Source organism: Mustela lutreola, chromosome 5, assembly GCF_030435805.1.
Source record: "Mustela lutreola isolate mMusLut2 chromosome 5, mMusLut2.pri, whole genome shotgun sequence".
In the NCBI taxonomy this organism is placed as follows: domain Eukaryota; kingdom Metazoa; phylum Chordata; class Mammalia; order Carnivora; family Mustelidae; genus Mustela; species Mustela lutreola.
Window position 1 is genome coordinate 25,696,411 of NC_081294.1, and position 19,684 is coordinate 25,716,094.

Genomic DNA, 19,684 nt, shown 5'->3' on the forward strand with positions numbered 1-19,684 from the left:
CATTCAAAAAGCGTATTATTCAAAACTAATTATTTGAAAGAGTAAAATGAGACCTAGAAACATTTAAGAAACACAAAACTGGGGATAGGGGTGAAAAAGACTTGTCTGTGTTACACAGATAGTATGTGACAAGCTTGGGAGAAAAGCCTATGTCTCCTTTTCTAGTTCTCCAGTGGCTGTCTCCTATAGTTTCTGGTCTACTAAGGGTCCAGGGAAAGATTCTAACTCCAGAAAGACACTGAATCAATATACTATTGAATTATAATTTTTTCTGGAAATTATGTGCTCAGACAAGTAGGTATCAGGAGTAACAAGATATAAGTACCCAAATAAGCCCGAATATGGTCATTTCAAAGCAAAAGTAGTTTGAGTAACTCTAACATAATATACATTTAAGTCATTATGTGAATTTAAGTTTTTATTTGTGTATTTCACTGTAGTGCTGTGACAACAAAATGACATCTGTGTACCAGAGCATACATACATCAACAGTAAGATGTAACTTCTCATTACACCACTGCTAGAATATTTAGCTTTTTGTAGGACACATAAGCATGTAAGATGGCCACACCAAATAATTTTCTGGTTTTTTTTTTTCCTTAGATAACCTTAATTTTTTATCAGTAATACTTTATCAACCTCACTGTTAAGAGAACTGTAAATTACCTGGATGATGGGGCATGAGGGCACAGGGGAGGAATCATTCAACTGTGTTATACTGTAATAGTTTGCTAGAGTAATCTCACACACACCAATAAGGAACTGTCATCATAATTAAGGGCTAGTTACTGTTGTTAGTTGCACAATGATAAAGTTCTTTTGAAAATATTGGTTAGCCCACTTATATATGAAAAATGCCCTTTCCACTTATGCAGAAGAAAAAAATATTCAGAAAGTTATTTTTGGCCTTGCTATGTCAAAAAGTCAACTGTACAAAGATCTACGTTTCAAACCTAAAATTATAATTTTAAAAGTCTATTAAAAACAAAAATGTCATGCATTTTTATTATCAATTATGCAGAGGCTTTAAAACTGTTGCAAGACCATATAGTATATATTAGCTTTTATACTGCTAATGCACAACTAACAGCAAACTTGATTAGATTAACAGAAATCTGTCTTAATTACACCTTTATATATCACACTAGAGACAAATGCCACAAGATCTGCAGAAACAATCAGTTCTGAGTACTTAAATGGCAGAATAACTTTTTGTGTTGTAATCCATCACATACAGAATAACAAAACAAAAGGAAAAAATTCTGCAGTTTCACGTTACAAAAAAACGTACTGCTGTAAAATATTAAGAAGGGGTAAAGGATATCACCTATAACACAAAGTAACAACTAGTGTCAAAGAGCAAACAAAACTCCTAAATAAAAATATCAAAATACACATAGCAACTGAAGCACAAATACTGCATTAAATACAGTAAAGATTTAATAAGACTAGTTAATAAAAGACACAAAAATAGGGGGTGCTAGGGCAACCAGTAAATAAAACCAAAATAATGGGGAAAACATCTGAAGCATTGTTTTTCCCCTAGTTGGGGCACAATTTTTTTTGGGGTGTCTTTCCATTCATATAATACCTAACACTGTACATTAAGATATTAATGTCACAGAAAAACTTGGTTCTTCCATGAAATTCTTTAAATTCTTGATAAATTTTTCAAAGTAGACATTATTATGAATGAAAAACAACCAACAAATGGGCACCTGTTGTTTTTAACACTGCAGATTTACAGGAACTTTTTAAAAGTTATCATAATCTTTTTTGTCTTTTTTCCCCTCAGCTTCAAATCCATCAACTCCATCGCTATCCCTTCTTCGTTTCCTGTTGTTGTGGATGTTAAAACGCTGGCTCATTTGGGGTAATGGATCCATGCCTAGAACTTTGTGTATCTGGCGGAATGCAAGGAGTCTCAATGCAAACTGCAACAAAAAGAGCCAGAATTCAGAGTTAATTTTAAAAACCAAAATATTAATTATTAAGTAGTCATATCTCCATATAATGTAAAAAAGCATATTTAATTAAACACCTTGAATAATATTAAGTTTCACAACCTAAATGCTCTGTATGTTCGAGTGTTTATATTTTCAGGCTTTTCTGTACCCATGCCGTTTCTTCTTCTTTTTTTAAATTTTTATTTTATTTATTTATTTTTAAAAAGATTTTATTTATTTATTTGACAGAGATCACAGGTAGGCAGGGAGGCCTGCAGAGATGGGAGGAAGGGAAGCAGGCTCCCCGGCTGAGCTGAGAGCCCAATGCGGAGCTCGATCCCAGGACCCTGGGATCATGACCCAAGCGCCCCCCGTTTTGGTTTTTAAAACATAAGCTAAGACATAAGCCTGGGCGGCTCAATCAGTTAAGGGTCTCTTGGTTTTGCCTAGGTCATGATCTCAGAATCAGGAGATCACGTCCCAAGTCAGCTCCATGCTGGACATGGAACCTGCTTAAGATTCTCTCCCCTGCTCCCTCGACCCCTCCCTGCCCGACCTGCATGCATTTGCATTCGCTCAAAAAGAAAACAAAAAAAGACTTAAGTTAAGAAATAAGTCTTTATAAAAATTCAGTATTATGTCATTTAAAAAAAACCTTGAAACTTAAACAATACACAGCAAAAGGAATGTAAATCTCATTGAGGAAATCCCTCTTCAGTTTCTACCCATGTATTCTCCCATTTTTTCTGTGGATGCCCATGTGTATAGGCTGCACATGTACACACATGCACACACACTTTCCCAGGTTTACAAAAAAGGGTCACATTTCTTCAACTTGTTACTTCATGAACTAAAATCAAAATCTTCACTAAAATGGTTATGTACATGCAGAAATATGTTAGGCATCAATGTCACAAAATTTCATAATACATTCATCAATTTCTGGGAATATATACCTCTTAAATTGATTCAAGGAGATGAAGTCATTTGATTATATAGCAAATTTCACTATATGGTTATAACCTTCAATGTAAATATTTAGATTATTTTTTGAGATATAATTAACATATCCTAAGAGTCTCCCTTTTAAAGGGTACAATTCAGTGTTTTTAGTATACTTCTCAACCATAACCACTCTCTAATTATAGAACATTTTCATACCTGCACCCTCACATCCCCATGACCCAATGTTATTCATTCCTGAACCCATCCAACCTTAGGTCATGGTAACTACTAATTTACTTTTCCATTTCTACAAGATTTGCATGCTGTGGATATTTCATATAACATCTGACTTGGCTTCTTCCACTTAACAAAGTGGCTGCTATTTAGACTATTTTTTTAAGAAAGGATTTTATTTATTTGAGAGAGAAACAGTGTGAAAGCACACACACACACACACACACACACACACACACACACACAAATAAATAAATAAAATCAGGCTATCAGGAGCCTGATACAGGGCTCAGTCCTAGGACTTCAGGATCATGACCAGGGCGGAAGGCAAGGGCTTAAACAACTGAATCAGGCCCCCTCCAATGCACTTGTTTTTCAGAGAGCGAGTGTGTACATGGGCAGAGAGAGATTGGGGGCGGGGTGAGGGAGAGACCACATGTTAAGCAGACTCCATGCCCATCGCTGAGCCCCATGTGAGGACTGATCCCATGACCAGGAAGTCAGGACCTGAGAGGAAATCAAGAGTTGGACACTTAACTGACTGAGGCACCTGGGTGCCCTGAGACTATTTTTAATACCTATTTTCTTCAGCTGAGATTTAGTTGTTTGTTATAATTATCTGTATGAGAATTTATTATTCTAGAACTTTACCCAATTATACAATTCCAATTCCTCAGAACTTTGCTTCATATGTTGGCTTTTGAAATCCTGAAAGTCTCCAAATCATCTGTGTTAAGGACTTGATACAGCATTCTATTTAGTCCGTAATTCTGGATTTTTGCCAGTAGTGGGTGCTTCTCTTCTCATTTAAGCTATAAGGCTGATAACCTTCTGAAGTGAGAACTAGGAATATTTATAGCTAATAGAATACTAATTCTTTATTGAGAGATTTAGAAAAGATAAACAGAATAATGCTTTCTTCTGTATTCATGGAAAATACCCAAATATATCTGATATATGATAATGAATACTAATACATTTCTACCATAGGGATATTGCTGCTAATCATCAGCCTATTTGAATATTAGAAGTTTCTAAATGAAAGAATACTCCAGTAAGTAAAATTAAGCATTTGAGGCTAGAGTGAGCATCCTATAACCTCTTGTTCTGTATGTATTTCTAACTTTAACAAGGGAAAATTCTGCCACACAACTGGCAATTATTTAGCAGCAAACAAAATTTGAGGACTGATACTGGAATAATTCTCAAAGATATCTTGGAATTTTAAAATAACATCAAAGAAGATTTGAGGTTGACTTTACAATTACTTTTTGAGGGGGGAGGGTTAATACCTATGGGAAAGGATCTGAATAAATGACCAAGGCTGTATCTTGAAGAAGCAACTTGTAAAGATTACTGAAGAGTAAGACTACAGAGGGGCACCTGGGTGGCTTAGTGGGTTAAAGCCTCTGCCTTCAGCTCAGGTCATGATCACAGGGTCCTGGGATCGAGTCCCGCATCGGGCGCCCTGCTCAGCAGGGAGCCTGCTTCCTCCTCTCTCTCTGCCTGCCTCTCTGCCTACTTATGATCTCTGTCAATACACAGCAAAAGGAATGTCACTCTCTTTGTCTGCCTCTCTGCCTACTTGTGATCTCTGTCAAGTAAAACAAACAAACAAACAAAAACCTTAAAAAAAAAAAAAAGAGTAAGACTATAGAAATACACAAAAATAAAGATAAGCATTATTGGGGAGTGGGGGATAGACGTACACAGAGACAAAGGAAGAAGATAATTATTAACATGAGTGCTAAGGTCACCAAGAAATAAACTCAAATCAACACGGGTGCTATTCGTAATTTATAGAGCTTATTCGGATTTTACCAGCTATATATGCACTCCTGTGTGTCTTTGGCTTTAATGCAATTTTGTCATATGTGTAGCTTTGCATAGCTACATCACAATCAAGATATTAACTGTACCATCACCAGAGACTACCTTTACAGCCACCATTAACAATCCCTACACCCACACTCACCCCTAACTCTTAGGAACCACTACTGTTCTCCACCTCTGTTATTTCATGAATATTACATAAATGGAACAGTGCAGTTAACTCCTTTACTTTTAACAAGGACATCTGTCATTCCTACCTAAAGCCAAACCACTTTCTTCAAAGTGACGTTTAAAAAAAAATGCCTTTTGGGGCACCTGGGTGGCTCAGTGGGTTAAGGCCTCTGCCTTCGGCTCAGGTCATGATCCCAGGGTCCTGGGATCAAGCCCCACATCGGGCTCTCTGCTCCGCAGGGAGCCTGCTTCCTCCCCTTTCTCTCTCTGCCTACTTGTGATCTCTGTCAAATAAATAAAATCTTAAAAAAAAAAAATGCTTTTCAAATGTGAATTCTTTTAGTTTTTGAATGCCCTGCTCCTAACCATAAATTTTCTTTTCCTTAGAATTTACAAATAATTCCTCCCTTAAGCACCAAGGAAGAAAAAAAGCCACTTAGAGTAACTATCTCCATCCCCAAAAATTAAACCCAAAGAAATACAAACAAAACTTGTCTAATAAATTAATCCCTTAATATGACTTAACAATTTACTTTAATCTTGACATCTTCCAAATTATCGTTGCCAGAAGAGATAACAAATCAAGAATTTTTTTAAGAGTCAATTATTACTAGTTCACTGCTAGTTGCCTTTTCTCCCCCTTAGTACAGTTTTGGAATAAAAAAAAACGAAAGTTATAGTAGTTTTAGATTGACTTTTTTCATTCATTCGTTAAGGTTCACATATCTTTTCCATAAATCTTTTCCCAATAAAATTATCAATTGATAATGATAATAGCCAACATTTGTTAAGATCCTTCCATACACCAGATACTGTTAATACAGTTAAACCCATTAACTCATTTAATCCTCCCAATAATCCTGCTTCAGACAGGATACTACTTTTATCCGTTTTACAGGTGAGACAGAACAGGTGGTATTCAAGCTCAGGGAATCTTGACGCTAGAGCCCACACTCTTTTCCCCTCAAAAGATTTTATTTATCTGAGAGGGAGAACACACGCACAAGCTCTCATAGGGGCGTGTGGAGGGGGGCAGAGAGGGAGAGAAACTCAAGCAGACTCCCTGCTGTGTGTAGAGCCTGACAAAGGGCTGGATCACACAACCCACGAGATCATGACCCGAGCTGAAATGACCAGTCTGACACTAAACTGACTGAGCCACCCAGGTTCCCTGAACACACACTTTTAATTAACTACATTGGACAGCCTTTCCAGTAGCAAGAAAGACATATAAATTACAACAATAATTACCACAAACCACACAGCGTATCGCTTCTTACAACCAGAGTACATACACAGTTCCCAGACTGATCATGACATATAACCTAACTCCCACATTTAATAAGACACTGGAAATACAGCTGTATTTTTATATTAATACGCTTCCTTCAGACATACATACTATAGTTAAATACAATTTAAGGTTATGTTAGTGAAATCTAATTAAATTATACACCCTCCAAGGGCTTACTTATGAAAGAAGAAGAGAAATGAATATTATACAGTGACTTCTTTTGAAGGACAATTATAAAAACCAAAACTTTAAGGGCAGTGGCCCAACAACAAAGCTTTGGGATGAAAAACACACTTGTACCTGTGCGCTGGATGTGATGTCTTCGCGCTGTTGGTCAGTCATTGTTGCCAAGGTATCAAACGGATCCTTCTCACAAGGATCCAGAAGTCCAGGACTACCTATAAGCAATCAATATATGGAGAAAAGGGCATTAGCATTATCCATTTGTAAAAGAAAGAGTTCTTATTCAGTTGTCAACACCCAAACATTAAGAACAAAGCAAAACTTACCTTTAAGAATAATGCCTGAAGAAATGCACTCAAAAACTCTTCTTAGTGCATCTCCTGGGCTCTGAGGACTAGAAGCACTACTGATTGCTTTTTCTACTAGTAACTCCATAGCCTAAAATTAAAAACATAAAAAAAAAAAAAAAGTGTTTAACAGCTTACAGACCAAAGGAATCACTAATTTTTTTTTTTTTTTTTAAGATTTTTATTTATCTGAGAGAGAACAAGAGCAGGAACACAAGCAGGGGGAGTGCGAGAGGGAGAAGCAGGCTTCCCACAGGGAGTGCAATGTGGGGCTCGATCCCAGGACCCTGGGATCATGATCTGAGCTGAAGGCAGATGCATAATGACACCCACCCAGGCACCCCCCAAAGGAATCACTCATTTCCACACACCAGAATGACAAAATTACTTATGAAGTGGTCATTAAAAATTTTAAAAGATTGAAAATGTGACATAGAACAGATCAAGAAACCAGAATATGAATCACATATAAAAATCATCAAAATGAAATAAAACAAGCAATGAATACAAAACTCTTGAGGCAACATGTAACTTACATTTTAAAAAGATACTGTAATTTATGCTTAATGAAGAAAAATGTGAAATAGATTAATAGGGTTTTTCTCGTTTCTAGTTTTAATTACTGCTGGTCTATCCTGCTGGTCTATGACAGTCCTTAACATTCTTTTTAACCCCAAATATTTTATTTATTTGAGAGAGAGCACGCATGAGTGGGGAGAGGGACGGAGGGAGAGAAGCAGACTCCCTGCTGAGCATGGAGCCTGACTCCAGCCTTGATCTCAGGAACCAGGGATTACAACTGGAGCCAAAGGCAGACACCCGACTGAGCCACCCAGGCACCTCAGTCCTTAAATTCTTTACATATTTAGGGCTCACATGTTTGTTCTTTAAACCTACAGTTAGGGGTGCATGGGTGGCTCAGTTAAGTTAAGCATCTTCTTAGGGCATGATTAAGTTAAGGATCACTTCAGGGCATGATCTCAGGGTCCTGGGATTGAGCCCTGCACCGGGCTCTCTGCCCAGCAGGAAGTCTGTTTCTCTCTGCCCTTCTCCCCACTCATGTGTTCTCTCTCTCTCAAGTGAATAGATAAAATCTTCAAAAAACCAAAACAAAATAAAACAACAAAAAAAAAACCCCTGCAGTTAGAATAGGTTAATATCCCAAGTAATGAAGATGTGTTCTTTCTTTATAAACAATGTATGTTATCTAAATTTTCACTTAAATGCACAAATGAACTTCTATTATCTTTAAAGAAAATATAACTTATGCTTTTGCTATAAATTACACGAGACTCAAAATTTAAACCAGAGAAAAATGGAAGTATAGACTTAGAAAGGAGACATGAAGTGTTCTGAATGTTCTTATTAGAAAAATTTGCTTTCATTTAGATTTTAAAACTTGAGATATAATTCACATAAAAACCATTCTTTTAAAGTGTATAATTAGTGGTTTTTAGTATACTTACAAAGCTGTTCAACCATACTCACTATTTAATTTCTGAATATTTTCCACCACCCCCAAAGAAACACCATACTCCTAGCAATCATTCCCATCCTTCTTTTCCTCCAACCCCTGGCAAACCACTTTCTATGTCTACAGATTTGCCCATTCTGGACATTTTTACAAATGGAACTATATAAAATGTGGCTTTTTGGATTTGGCTTCCTTCACTCAGCATAACGTTTAAGGTCCACTCATATTATAGCCTTTACTGAAATTTTAAATATGACCACCAATATAACATTCAAAGAAACTGAATAGACTGGAACTAGAATGAAATCCTTAAAAAGATAATGAAGCTGAAAATACCTTAGTGAGAACCTATTTTAATTATTATTATTATTTTTAAAGATTTTCCTTATTTGACAAGAGAGCAAGAGAGCAGAAGCAGGCAGAGCAGCAGAGGGAGAGGGAGAAGCAGGCTCCCCACTGAGCAGGGAGCCCATGCGGGCCTTGATCCCTGGACCCTGAGATCATGACCTGAGCCGAAGGCAGTCACTTAACCAACTGAGCCACCCAGGTGCCCCGTGAGAACCTATTTTTAGCTGTGTACCTAAGAGGCTTATGGATATAACCTGAGGTAAAAACCATATCCACCTATTCACCCAAGGTCATCTCGCAGATCTTTTAAATAGGAAAAACTCTAAATTAAAGTTTGAACATGTGGAGACTGCAATTCCAAACAAATTAGGAATAAATTATAAGAGATGGAAATTTGAACAGACAATATACATTAACAGCTACAAAAAATGATAGCTGAGCAGCACAAGATTAAAAACAAAAAAGAAAAAAATGTAAATCACAATGAAAAAGTTTAGTTCAGTTTATTCATTAGAAAAATACAGGGAGATGTTCAAGACTTTTTAAAAAAAAACAATTTATTTATTTTTATTAACATATAATGTATTATTTGTTTCAGGGGTACAGGTCAAAAAGGTTTTTCATTAAAAATTTTTAGTATCTTAAGAAATCAGCTTCAGTTACTCGATAATTCTATGAATGTATTATGAAATGTATTATGAATCTCTCTCACTTTTTAAATAAACCAACTATTACTTTAAGATGTCTTATAAACTGTGAAATCCTTAAGGAGAGACCAATATCATTTATTTTGAGCTCCTGTGCCTACCATAAGTGGCTAACATACAGAAAATACTGAATAATAAAATGCTTAGAAAACAGAATACTTTTGAAAATAATCCTGCTTGTAAGAGAAATTAAAGGTAATAATTGTCGAAATTATTGATGCTATGCTTAAAGTACAAAACTGAGTCACAAAATATGCAACTTTTGTAAATATAGTTGACCCCGAATAACACGTGTTTGACCTGTATGGGTCTACTTACATGTGGATTTTTGTTTTTAATAAATGTATCAGAAAATTTTTTGTACATCTGTGACAATTTGAAAAGACAGATGAACCACAGAGCCTTGAAATACCAAAAGAATTTAAGAAAAAGGTATTACTATAAGAATATAAGATATAGGGGCACCCGGGAGACTCAGCTGGTTAAGCATCTGACTTGATTTTGGTTCAGGTTATGATCTCAGGGTTGTGAAATCAAGCCGAATACTGGGCTCTGTACTAGGTGTGGAGCCTGCTTAAGATCCTCTCTCTCCCTCTGCCCAACCCTCTCTGTCTCTCAGGAAAACAAAACAAAAAAAGGTTACAAGATTTAATACATACAACACAAAATATGTGTTGACTGTGTTATTGGTAAAGCTTCTAAGAAAGAGCAGGCTGTGACTAGTTAGAGTCAAAAGTTAGACATGAATTTTGACCTGTGTGGGGATTGGTGTTCCTAACCCCTGCATTGTTCAAGGGTCAACTGTATCTCAAACTTTTTAAGTACTTTCAGAGAACGTTAGGAGAAAAGTAAGTATTAAATAATCAACTATAATCTTGGTATGCCAAGATACAGGATGTGTTCCAAGTAATTCAAAACTTTAACAAAATCTCCTTAATAATTGATCTTAAGAAATGAGAATTTATTTTTACTTTTTTTTTTAAAGATTTTTTTTTTATTTGACAGAGAGAGCAAGAGAGCTCAAGTAGTGGGCACAGCAGCAGGAGAGAGGGAGAAGCAGGCTCCCTCCTGATCCACACACGTGCTCCAAAATATGAGAGTTTATGATTTACACTTGCATATAAAGGTAGAAACTAAAACCCAAGAAAGAAATAACTTATGAGAAACCAAAAGTCAATACATCAACACACACAGTAAAACTAAGTCTACTATATGCCTTCTGAGATCACTTGCTATGAAGTGAACAATTTAAAAATACTGATTTTCTAGAACACAGTTGTTTGCCAAGCAGATATCTGTAAGTTAGGAAAGCAAAAGCAGAAGACTCACGGTTTATAAGCTCTGAAACGTATGCAAAGTAAAAGGACATCAAAGATACATACTATTGAATCAAAGAAATAGTATTTAAACTGTACCATAAAGGGTCTTGGTAGCTTAAGTTATTTAGAGAGAAAAGCTCTCCATATTAAATTATTTGAAATCTATGATTGTAATATTTGCTTTCAAAACCACTCAAAATCCCTCTCTGGCATTCAAGATGTTGAAGTGAGAATATGGTGGGTCCTCTAGTGTGAAATTCCAGCTTTCCCTGGGTCTTCTGGTAGGAGCCATGATCAACTGTGCTGATAACACGGGAACCAAAAATCTGTGTATCCCTATGAAGGGGACCAAGGGATGACTGAACAGACTTTCTGCTGCTAGCATGGGTGAAATGGTGACAGCCACAATGCAAAGACAAACCAAAGCTCAGAAAGAAGGTACATAGAAAAGTGGTAATTCATAATGGCCTTTTTTTTTTTTAAAGGATTTTATTTATTTGTCAGAGAAAGAGGAGTTAGAGTGAGCACAGGCAGGCAGAGGCAGAGGCAGAAGCAGAAGCAGGCTCCCTGCCAAGCAAGGAGCCCAATGTGGGACTCGATCCCAGGACACTGGGATCATGACGTGAGCTGAAGGCAGCTGCTCAACCAACTGAGCCACCCAGGTGTCCTGAAAAGTGGTAATTCAATAATGAAAGTCATACAGGAGAAAAAATGGTATGTATCTCTATTTTGAAGATAATGCAGGTTAACAGTAAACAATAAAGGCAAAATGAAAGTTTCTGCTATCACAGAACCAGCTGCAAAAGCATATTTAGACTTGCAGCCCAGGATTTCATTCAATGCCAGCAGGACTGCATGATTTTTTGGTGTATTTGTAAAAAAATAAAAATAAAAATAAAAATTATTTGTGCCTCCTCTACCTTACCACTCAGTGAAGCCGGTTTTTCCATAATAATGCTTACTATGTGGCAAGCAAAATGCTAAGCACTTTATATGTATGATTTCATTTAATTCTCATTACTAGATGCTATTATACCCCAATTTAAAAAATGGGGGTGGTGGGGGAAACAACTTAAACAGGCTGTCCAACGTTATAGAGCTAAAACATAAAAATTAGGCTGGGATTCAAACCCAGGTCTGATTTAAAATATATTTTTGTTTTTTAAAAACCCACAGTTATATTTCAATAAATATCCCATATCAATGGATTCAAACTGATATCTAGTTTCCCTGCATATTAGTTCCTTTTTTAAAAAAGATTTTAAAGGGATTTTTTTTATTTTTATTTTTATTTTTTTTTTTTTATTTTTTTTTAGATTTTTTATTTATTTATTTGACAGGCAGAAATTACAAGTAGGCAGAGAGGCAGGCAGAGAGAGGGAGGAGGAAGCAGGCTCCCCACTGAGCAGAGAGCCCGACATGGGGCTCGATCCCAGGACCCTGGGATCATGACCCGAGCCGAAGGCAGAGGCTTTAACCCACTGAGCCACCCAGGTGCCCCTAAAGGGATTTTTTTTTAAAAGATTTTTATTTATTTGACACATCACAAGTAGGCAGAGAGGCAGGCAGAGAGAGAGGAGGAGGCAGGCTCCCCGCTGAGCAGAGAGCCTGATGTGAGGCTCGATCCCAGGCCCCTGGGATCATGACCTGAGCAAAGGCTCTAACCACTGAGCCACCCAGGTGCCCCTAAAAAGATTTTATTTTCAAGTAATCTCTATACCCAACGTGGGGCTCCAACTCACTACCTGAGATCAAGAGTCACATTCTCCATTGACTGAGCCAGCTAGGTGCTCCACTGCCTAAAAATACACCTTATAAAATTGTGAAAACACAAATACTTTCATTTGGTAGCAGTATAAACAGGTAAAACCTTTTTTAGCATATAACTGACAAAATCAAAATTTACAAAAGGAGTATTATACTTAACAAAAGCACAAAAAGGAGCAGCACCTGGATGGCTTAGTCCGTTAAGCATTTACCTTCGGCTAGGGTCATGATCCCAGGGTCCTGGGACTGAGCCCTGCGTCAGGCTCCTGGCTCAGCGGGTAATCTGCTGCTTCTCTTTCTCTCCCCACTACTGCCTGCTAACATGCTCTCTTTCTCTCCAATCAATTAAATCTTTTTTTAAAAAAATGAAACCACAAAAGATATCTAACACAAGAAAATCTGGTTAAATAATAAAAAGAATAGTAATTATCTCCTTCATTATAGCTAATACTTACTGAGAGCTCGTTATATACTAAGCATTAACCAATTTAAATCATCACAATCACCTTTTGGGGATAGATTTGACTATTATTCCTATTTTACAGGTGAAGATGCTCATATTAATAAATCATTACAATAAGCAACTGTATACACATTTCTACATTCCAGCTGATGTAGGCTAATACTGATACATGCATGACAGACTTCCATTCCTAAGTCCATGTGTAGGATGTTCTATTTTTGTATTGTATTTATGTATAGCACCGTATTTCATACTCAACAATCTTGGTAAAAATCGTCATGTCTTGTAGACTTTTACATCTTTTGGGGATTCAGTAGTGCACATACTTTTAAGTAGATGGTTTCTGTTACACATACATTATTTTTAAGATAAAGTGAATGAGATGATACACTTCCAAGTGTAATTTGTGAACTCTTTTGCAAGCTAAGACAACAGTTCTTTGCTATGAAGGTCAGTTTCCTATCATTTAAAAGCTCTTCACTGGTTCTAAAAGTGACAGACAGGGGGTGCTTGGCTACCCGAGTCAGTAGAGCAGGCGACTCTTGAGTCTTGAGACTCCAGAACTCGAACAAGGAGTCCTGAGTCCCAACCCCCTGTTGGGTAAAGAGATTACCATGGGGTGAGGGGGCAGGGTGGATGGGGTGGAGTGACAGCCAGGAACTCTCTTACTATACAAGCTATCACCAGTAAAATCTAAATTACTCATGTTCTTAAAACACACACACACACACATACAACCCCTCAAAATACATACAAAGAAATACTGAATCAGGTATTCCAACAGCTATCTGAGCACAAAGTAGAATTATAGTAGCTCTCTCAGCCTCTTCTTTGAAAACTGTCCTTTTACATTTGACAGACTGCTTTTTTTTTTTTAAACCAAGGTAAAATTCACATAATATAAAATTAAGTACTTTAAAGTGAGTAATTCAGTGGTATTCAGTATATTCACCATGTTGTACAATGACCACCTCTTACCTATTTCAAAACAATGCCATAATCCCAGAGTAAAACCCCTTAGCCCATTAAGAAGTTTCTTCCATTCCCTCTTTCCCTCAAGTCTCTGGCAACCCACCAATTTTCATTCTGTCTGTATGAATTTTGTGGGTATTTCACATAAATGCAAAAATATAATGTGACCTTTTGTGTCTGGCTTTCTTCACTTAATGTAATGTTTTGGAGGCTTATCTATTGTTACAAATCATCCTTTTTTGTAAAATATTCTTTAACCTAATCTACACTGTTCAGAAATACATATAATAAATAATAACATATTATAAACATTAAAAAATTAAGTATATGCCTTTTATAAATTATAGCACATATACTATTCCAAAGGAGGTTTAAATACTATGTCATAATTCTGATGTCAGACTAATTTGACAGGAATTCTACCTGTATTTTCTTTACTTCATTACCATGGGCTCAGGACAAAAGAGGAGCTAATTTGAGGGCAGAGTACCATTTTCAGTATTCACTGCAGTAGTGAAGGAAAGCCTAAAAGTAGGCACTGTTACTTTTTTTTCTTTTAATTTATTTTCAGCATAACAGAATTCATTGTTTTTTGCACCACACCCAGTGCTCCATGCAATACATGCCCTCCTTAATACCCACCACCTGGCACCCCAACCAACCCTCCCCCGACCCTTCAAAACCCTCAGATTGTTTTTCAGAGTCCATAGTCTCTCATGCTTCACCTCCCTTTCCAATTTCCCTCAACTCCCTTCTCCTCTCCATCTCCCTATGTCCTCCCATGCTATTTGTTATGCTCCACAAATAAGTGAGACCATATGATAATTGACTCTCTCTGCTTGATTTATTTCACTCAGCATAATCTCTTCCAGTCCCGTCCATGTTGATGCAAAAGTTGGGTATTCATCCTTTCTGATGGAGGCATTAATACTCCATAGTGTATATGGACCACATCTTCCTTATCCATTCATCCACTGAAGGGCATCTTTCTTGGTTCTTTCCACAGTTTGGCGACCATGGCCATTGCTGCTATAAACATTGGGGTACAGATGGCCCTTCTTTTCACTACATCTGTATCTTTGGGGTAAATACCCAGCGGCACTGTTACTTCTTTACTGAAAGTAAACTGAATGCTAATTAAAACTAAAAATAATAAAGTTCGTAAGAATCTCACATTTCTTTTATGAAAATCAAGAAAATTACTTTTGGGGCACTTGGGTGGCTCAGCTGGTTAAGTGTCTGCCTTTGGGTCAGGTCATGATCTGAAGTCCTGAGATGGTGCCCTGCATCAGGCTCCCTACTCAGTGGGGAGTCTGTCTCTCCCTGTCCCCCAACCCAACCCTGCCTGTGTTCTTTTGCTCGCTCTCTTTCTCAAATAAATAAATAAATCTAGTCTTTAAAAAACAAGTTATTTCTGCTTAAGGTGATAGTATAAAGCCTAATTTCAGAATCTCTTGCCCAAACACAAAATAAATCGTTACAACACACCCAAGCAAAAATGTAACAGTTTCAACCAAAAACAGAGGAAAAGGTCAGTGAAAGAATCTTTCCAAGGAATTGAGTGCCCTGAGTAACTCTCTCCATGGAGCTCATAACTCCGTTATCTAGAGGGAAGATGAGGGTAGGGTTGGTAGCTGAATGAAAAAAATAAAAAAGATTCACCAATAACTGCCCAACTAAGAGAAATAGATAAATAAATCATACTGAACGCAGTTGCAGAAAAATAAATTTTCCTAAATGTAAAAACGCCTTCTACTCCCCCCTTCCTTTATCAGAAAGGAAAATAGAATTCACCATCCTGAAGACTCTTGCAGAAGGGAGGAAGAGAAGAATAAAAGAATCCTAATTATCCACATCTAATCACGTCTAAACAGATATTTGGCTAATACATAAGAAAGGTATAAGAAAGGTATTTAAGATTAAGATCTGCCAAAGAAGGAAGTGGTAGGGAAAAGGTATTATTAAGGGTAGCTGTAACTCTCAACAGAAGTGTCCCAAAGTGGCTTCACATACTCAAAACACTCTGTTGGCTCAGGGAAATGGAAGTTCTTCCTAAAAAGGATGGTGAATAGGGAAAACAGAAAAAAAAAGAGAGAGAGTGAGCACAGATTCTGCATAGGCGAAGGCTATAGGTACCCACCCTGGGTATGAAAACCAAAGCATGAAGGTATGCCAATGGAATCTACCTCACATAGAGTAGCAGAGCACATTCAATCAAGCTGCAGTAGAGAGCACCACCTATGTCTGCAATAAGGCTGCATGCCAGCAAATCCATACATCTTTTGTTTAACTCTCAAAGCAGAGCTCACAGGGGAAGAAAAAGGAGAGCCATTTAAAAACGCATGGAAAGGTTCAAAGACAATTCTTGTTTGGAGCACAAAAAGATGATTTTGTAATGGAACTGAAAACTAATGAGATGAAAAAAACAAACCCAAACTAAACAAGGCATGATATCTCTATACTTGGGTGGAATACACCACAAAAAATAGAGATGAAAAGTCTCTTCTCTACGGACTTTGAATGATAATGATGTGTCATCTATGCTCACTGCTTATAACAAACGCACCTCTCTAGGGAGAAATGCTGATGGGGAGGGTGTGCATGTGTGAGAGTAGAAGACGCAAAAACTCTAAAAAAATATCATCTGTTAAAAAAATAAAATAAAAAACATGTTCTGGAAGGATCTTAGTTTAAGCTAATAAAATCAATCTGCTAGTATTCTGAGTTATAAGAGAACTTGATGAGCAAAAAACCAGTAAAATTAAAAACTACAAGTTGAGATGAAAAGGAAGATTACAGAATAAAGCATACTGAAATATAAAATAACATTATTAGAGAATAAATGAATTATAAATAGCAAAGAAGACTACGACATAGCTGAAAACAAGCTTACTGCCAAAGAGATAATCACAGGAGACACAAGAGGAAAGAAGACAAGATTTAAAACAATTACAGGGATGTCACGGTGACACAGTCAGTTAAGTGGCCAACTCTTGCTTTTGACTCAGGTCGCGCTCTCAGGGTGGTTAGATAAAGTCCCATGTTGGGCTCACACTCAGGGAAGACTGCTTAAGACTCTCCTTCCCTCTCCCCAACCTTGCGCAGGTGTCCTCTCTAAAATAAATTAATAAATTAATAAAATAATTAAAACCAATTACAAAGATAAAAGATATGCAGAACAAAAGCAGTCCAACATAAGGATAATGGGGCCCCTACAATAGAGAATGCTATTAATCAGACATAATGGAGGATGGTTTTCTCCCCTAACGGAAAGAAAAAGGAAATCTGCGGGACAAAATGACAAAGATTTCAATAAAATGCTGATACTGAAAAACAGATTCCAAGACATAATTTGGCTAAAGTTAATGACATGCAAAGATAAAGAAAGAATTCTTTCAACAGCCTGTAAAAAAAAGTCAGGGCCAAAAAAACTAGGCTGAACTTAGACTTACCAAACCCAGTACTGGAAGGTAGTGAAGTGAAACTAAAGATGGGAGGGGGAAAAACTGTGACCCAACAATATATTTCTCATTAAAGTAATGGCGATTGGCAGAGCTTCTCAAACATGACAGAATTTTTAAAAACTTAAATAATTTTGATAAAAACTATTTTGATGATAAAATGTAATCAGGAAATGAAAAGGAAAAGCCCCAGTACAAGACCTGGTGGTTTGCACTGAACCATTTAAACACAGAACATTAAACAATCAGAGAATATCAATACAGAAGGTAAATGCAGTTATTTTTACATTTTTAAAGTTTAAAAAGCCCAAGTGTGTAAATGTCTATTTTCCAAGTGGAATTAACAAATTTTAAGGTAAGTTAACCAAGAAGCATAAAATACATTAAAAAATATTAATGGAACAAATGAAAGATTACAAAACAAGAAACCCAAAGAAGGATGGGGGGGGGGATATAAGTGAAAAATGCCTCAGCTTTTATGAGTGAAAGTTGACAGATACTATATATAACTGTTAACAGATGAATGAGAACTTCATATAAAACTAGAAGAGCAACAACTAATTGTCACAAAGAAAAAACATTCACATAACAAAAAGAATAAGAAAAGGAAAGAATAAAAATTAAGGTAAAGCACAGAAGAAAACAAACATAAATATACTCATGCCAGACAAATACTCATGACAAGAAAGCTAGAGTTTCAATATTAATCAATGGACAAGGCTTATTAACTCATGACAGAAAGAGTTAAACAAGGGACCCTTTATAATGGCAAAGGTTCAAATTCACAATGATGACATAACTGTATTGTTTATGTCCAGAATTATCCCTGCAACAAAACAATAAAGCATAAACTAAGGAAATAGAACCAAAATGGAAACATTAACAGAAACAGATTTTAATTCACTTTCATCAATCCATGAATGGATGAAGTAGACAAAAATTAAGTAAGGAAAAACTACAGAAGATATGAACAAAATGATTAAGCTGAACTAAGAGGTGTATGCTGTGTGTTACACCTTATTGAGAACACCTCTTTAAGGTGCCCATAGGGGGAAAAAATGCCCACAGATCATAAAAACTGTACATACTAGAGTTTAAAGCGAAACTTTAAACTCCAAAAATTGTAAACAGAATGTATTTATCAGAATACAATGCTACAAAAACTAGAAATTATTTACAGAAACAAAAGTAGCCTGCCTTCAATCACACAGACTTAGGATCCTCCCTCAAGGAGGCATCTGGGTGGCTCCGTCAGTTAAGTGTCTGACTCAGGATTTTAGCTCAGGTCATGATCTCAGTTCATGGGATATAGCCCTGCATTGGGCTCTGTGCTCAGCAGGGAGTCTACTTCGGATTCTCTCTCTCAACACCCCTCACCCCTGTGCGTGTGTACACTCTCTCCAAAATAAATAAATAGGGGTGCCTGGGTGGCTCAGTGGGTTAAGCCTCTGCCTCTAGGCTCAAGTCATGATCTTGGGGTCCCTGGGACCTAGCCCTATATTGGGCTCTCTCGTGTGTGCTGCTCTGCCTCCTTGTGATCTCTCTCTCTCAAATAAATAAATAAAATCTTTAAAAACAAACCAACAAAACCAAAATAAATAAATAAATCCTACAAAAAAAAAAAAAAATTGAGAGTGTACTTGTCTGGATGAGCCCTGGAGGACGTATGGATCTGTTAAATCACTATATTATACACCTGAAACTAATATTAAATGCGTGTTAACTACACTGGAATTAAAGAGTGAATGAAACAAGTATCCAACACAAGAAGTTTGTAAAAGAATAAAATAAACAAGGAAAACAGAAAATTAGAGATGAAATTAGGATTAAATAGGAAAATGGTAGATCTGGCAGATAAATCCAAGGAGCTAATTCTCTGGGGAAAGGAAAAAATAATATGAAAACTAAGCCACTGCCTAAAGACGACAATACTAGGAACATTTTTAAATGCCAAAATACTGACATTCTTGTGTGTTTTAAACAATCAAAAAACCGGTGTACTTTATTTTACATACATCATTTCAAAGAATAACCACCAGCTTCATTTGCGCTCTTTGACTCTCCTATCATTACCCTGCCATAGCCTATGCTCTTCTAATTCATTTTACACCTTTTTCTTCCTTCTCCACTCAATTTATAAAGCTCTGCCCCCTCAAAGGGATGTCTGAAGTTCATATCTCCCTCTGATAAAGAGGAAAAATAAAGTTGTAGGGCAGGGCC

General features: G+C 36.7%; 1 protein-coding gene across 3 annotated transcripts in view; it reads right to left on the bottom strand.

Moving 5' to 3' along the window:
• Window positions 1-400: 400 nt before the first annotated feature.
• Window positions 401-19,684, bottom strand: part of ZFR (zinc finger RNA binding protein) — an 86,486-nt gene continuing 67,202 nt past the window's right edge. For 2 of the 3 annotated variants that reach the window (XM_059173732.1, XM_059173731.1), the window contains 3 exons: window positions 6,933-7,044; window positions 6,724-6,821; window positions 401-1,934 (listed from right to left, as the gene is read on the bottom strand). In XM_059173732.1, coding sequence (XP_059029715.1) covers window positions 1,755-1,934; window positions 6,724-6,821; window positions 6,933-7,044 — 390 coding nt within the window. In that variant the 3' untranslated portion in view covers window positions 401-1,754. Of the gene's footprint in view, window positions 1,935-6,723; window positions 6,822-6,932; window positions 7,045-19,684 lie in introns of those variants that run through there. The other variant, XR_009353733.1, reaches the window with a different exon arrangement.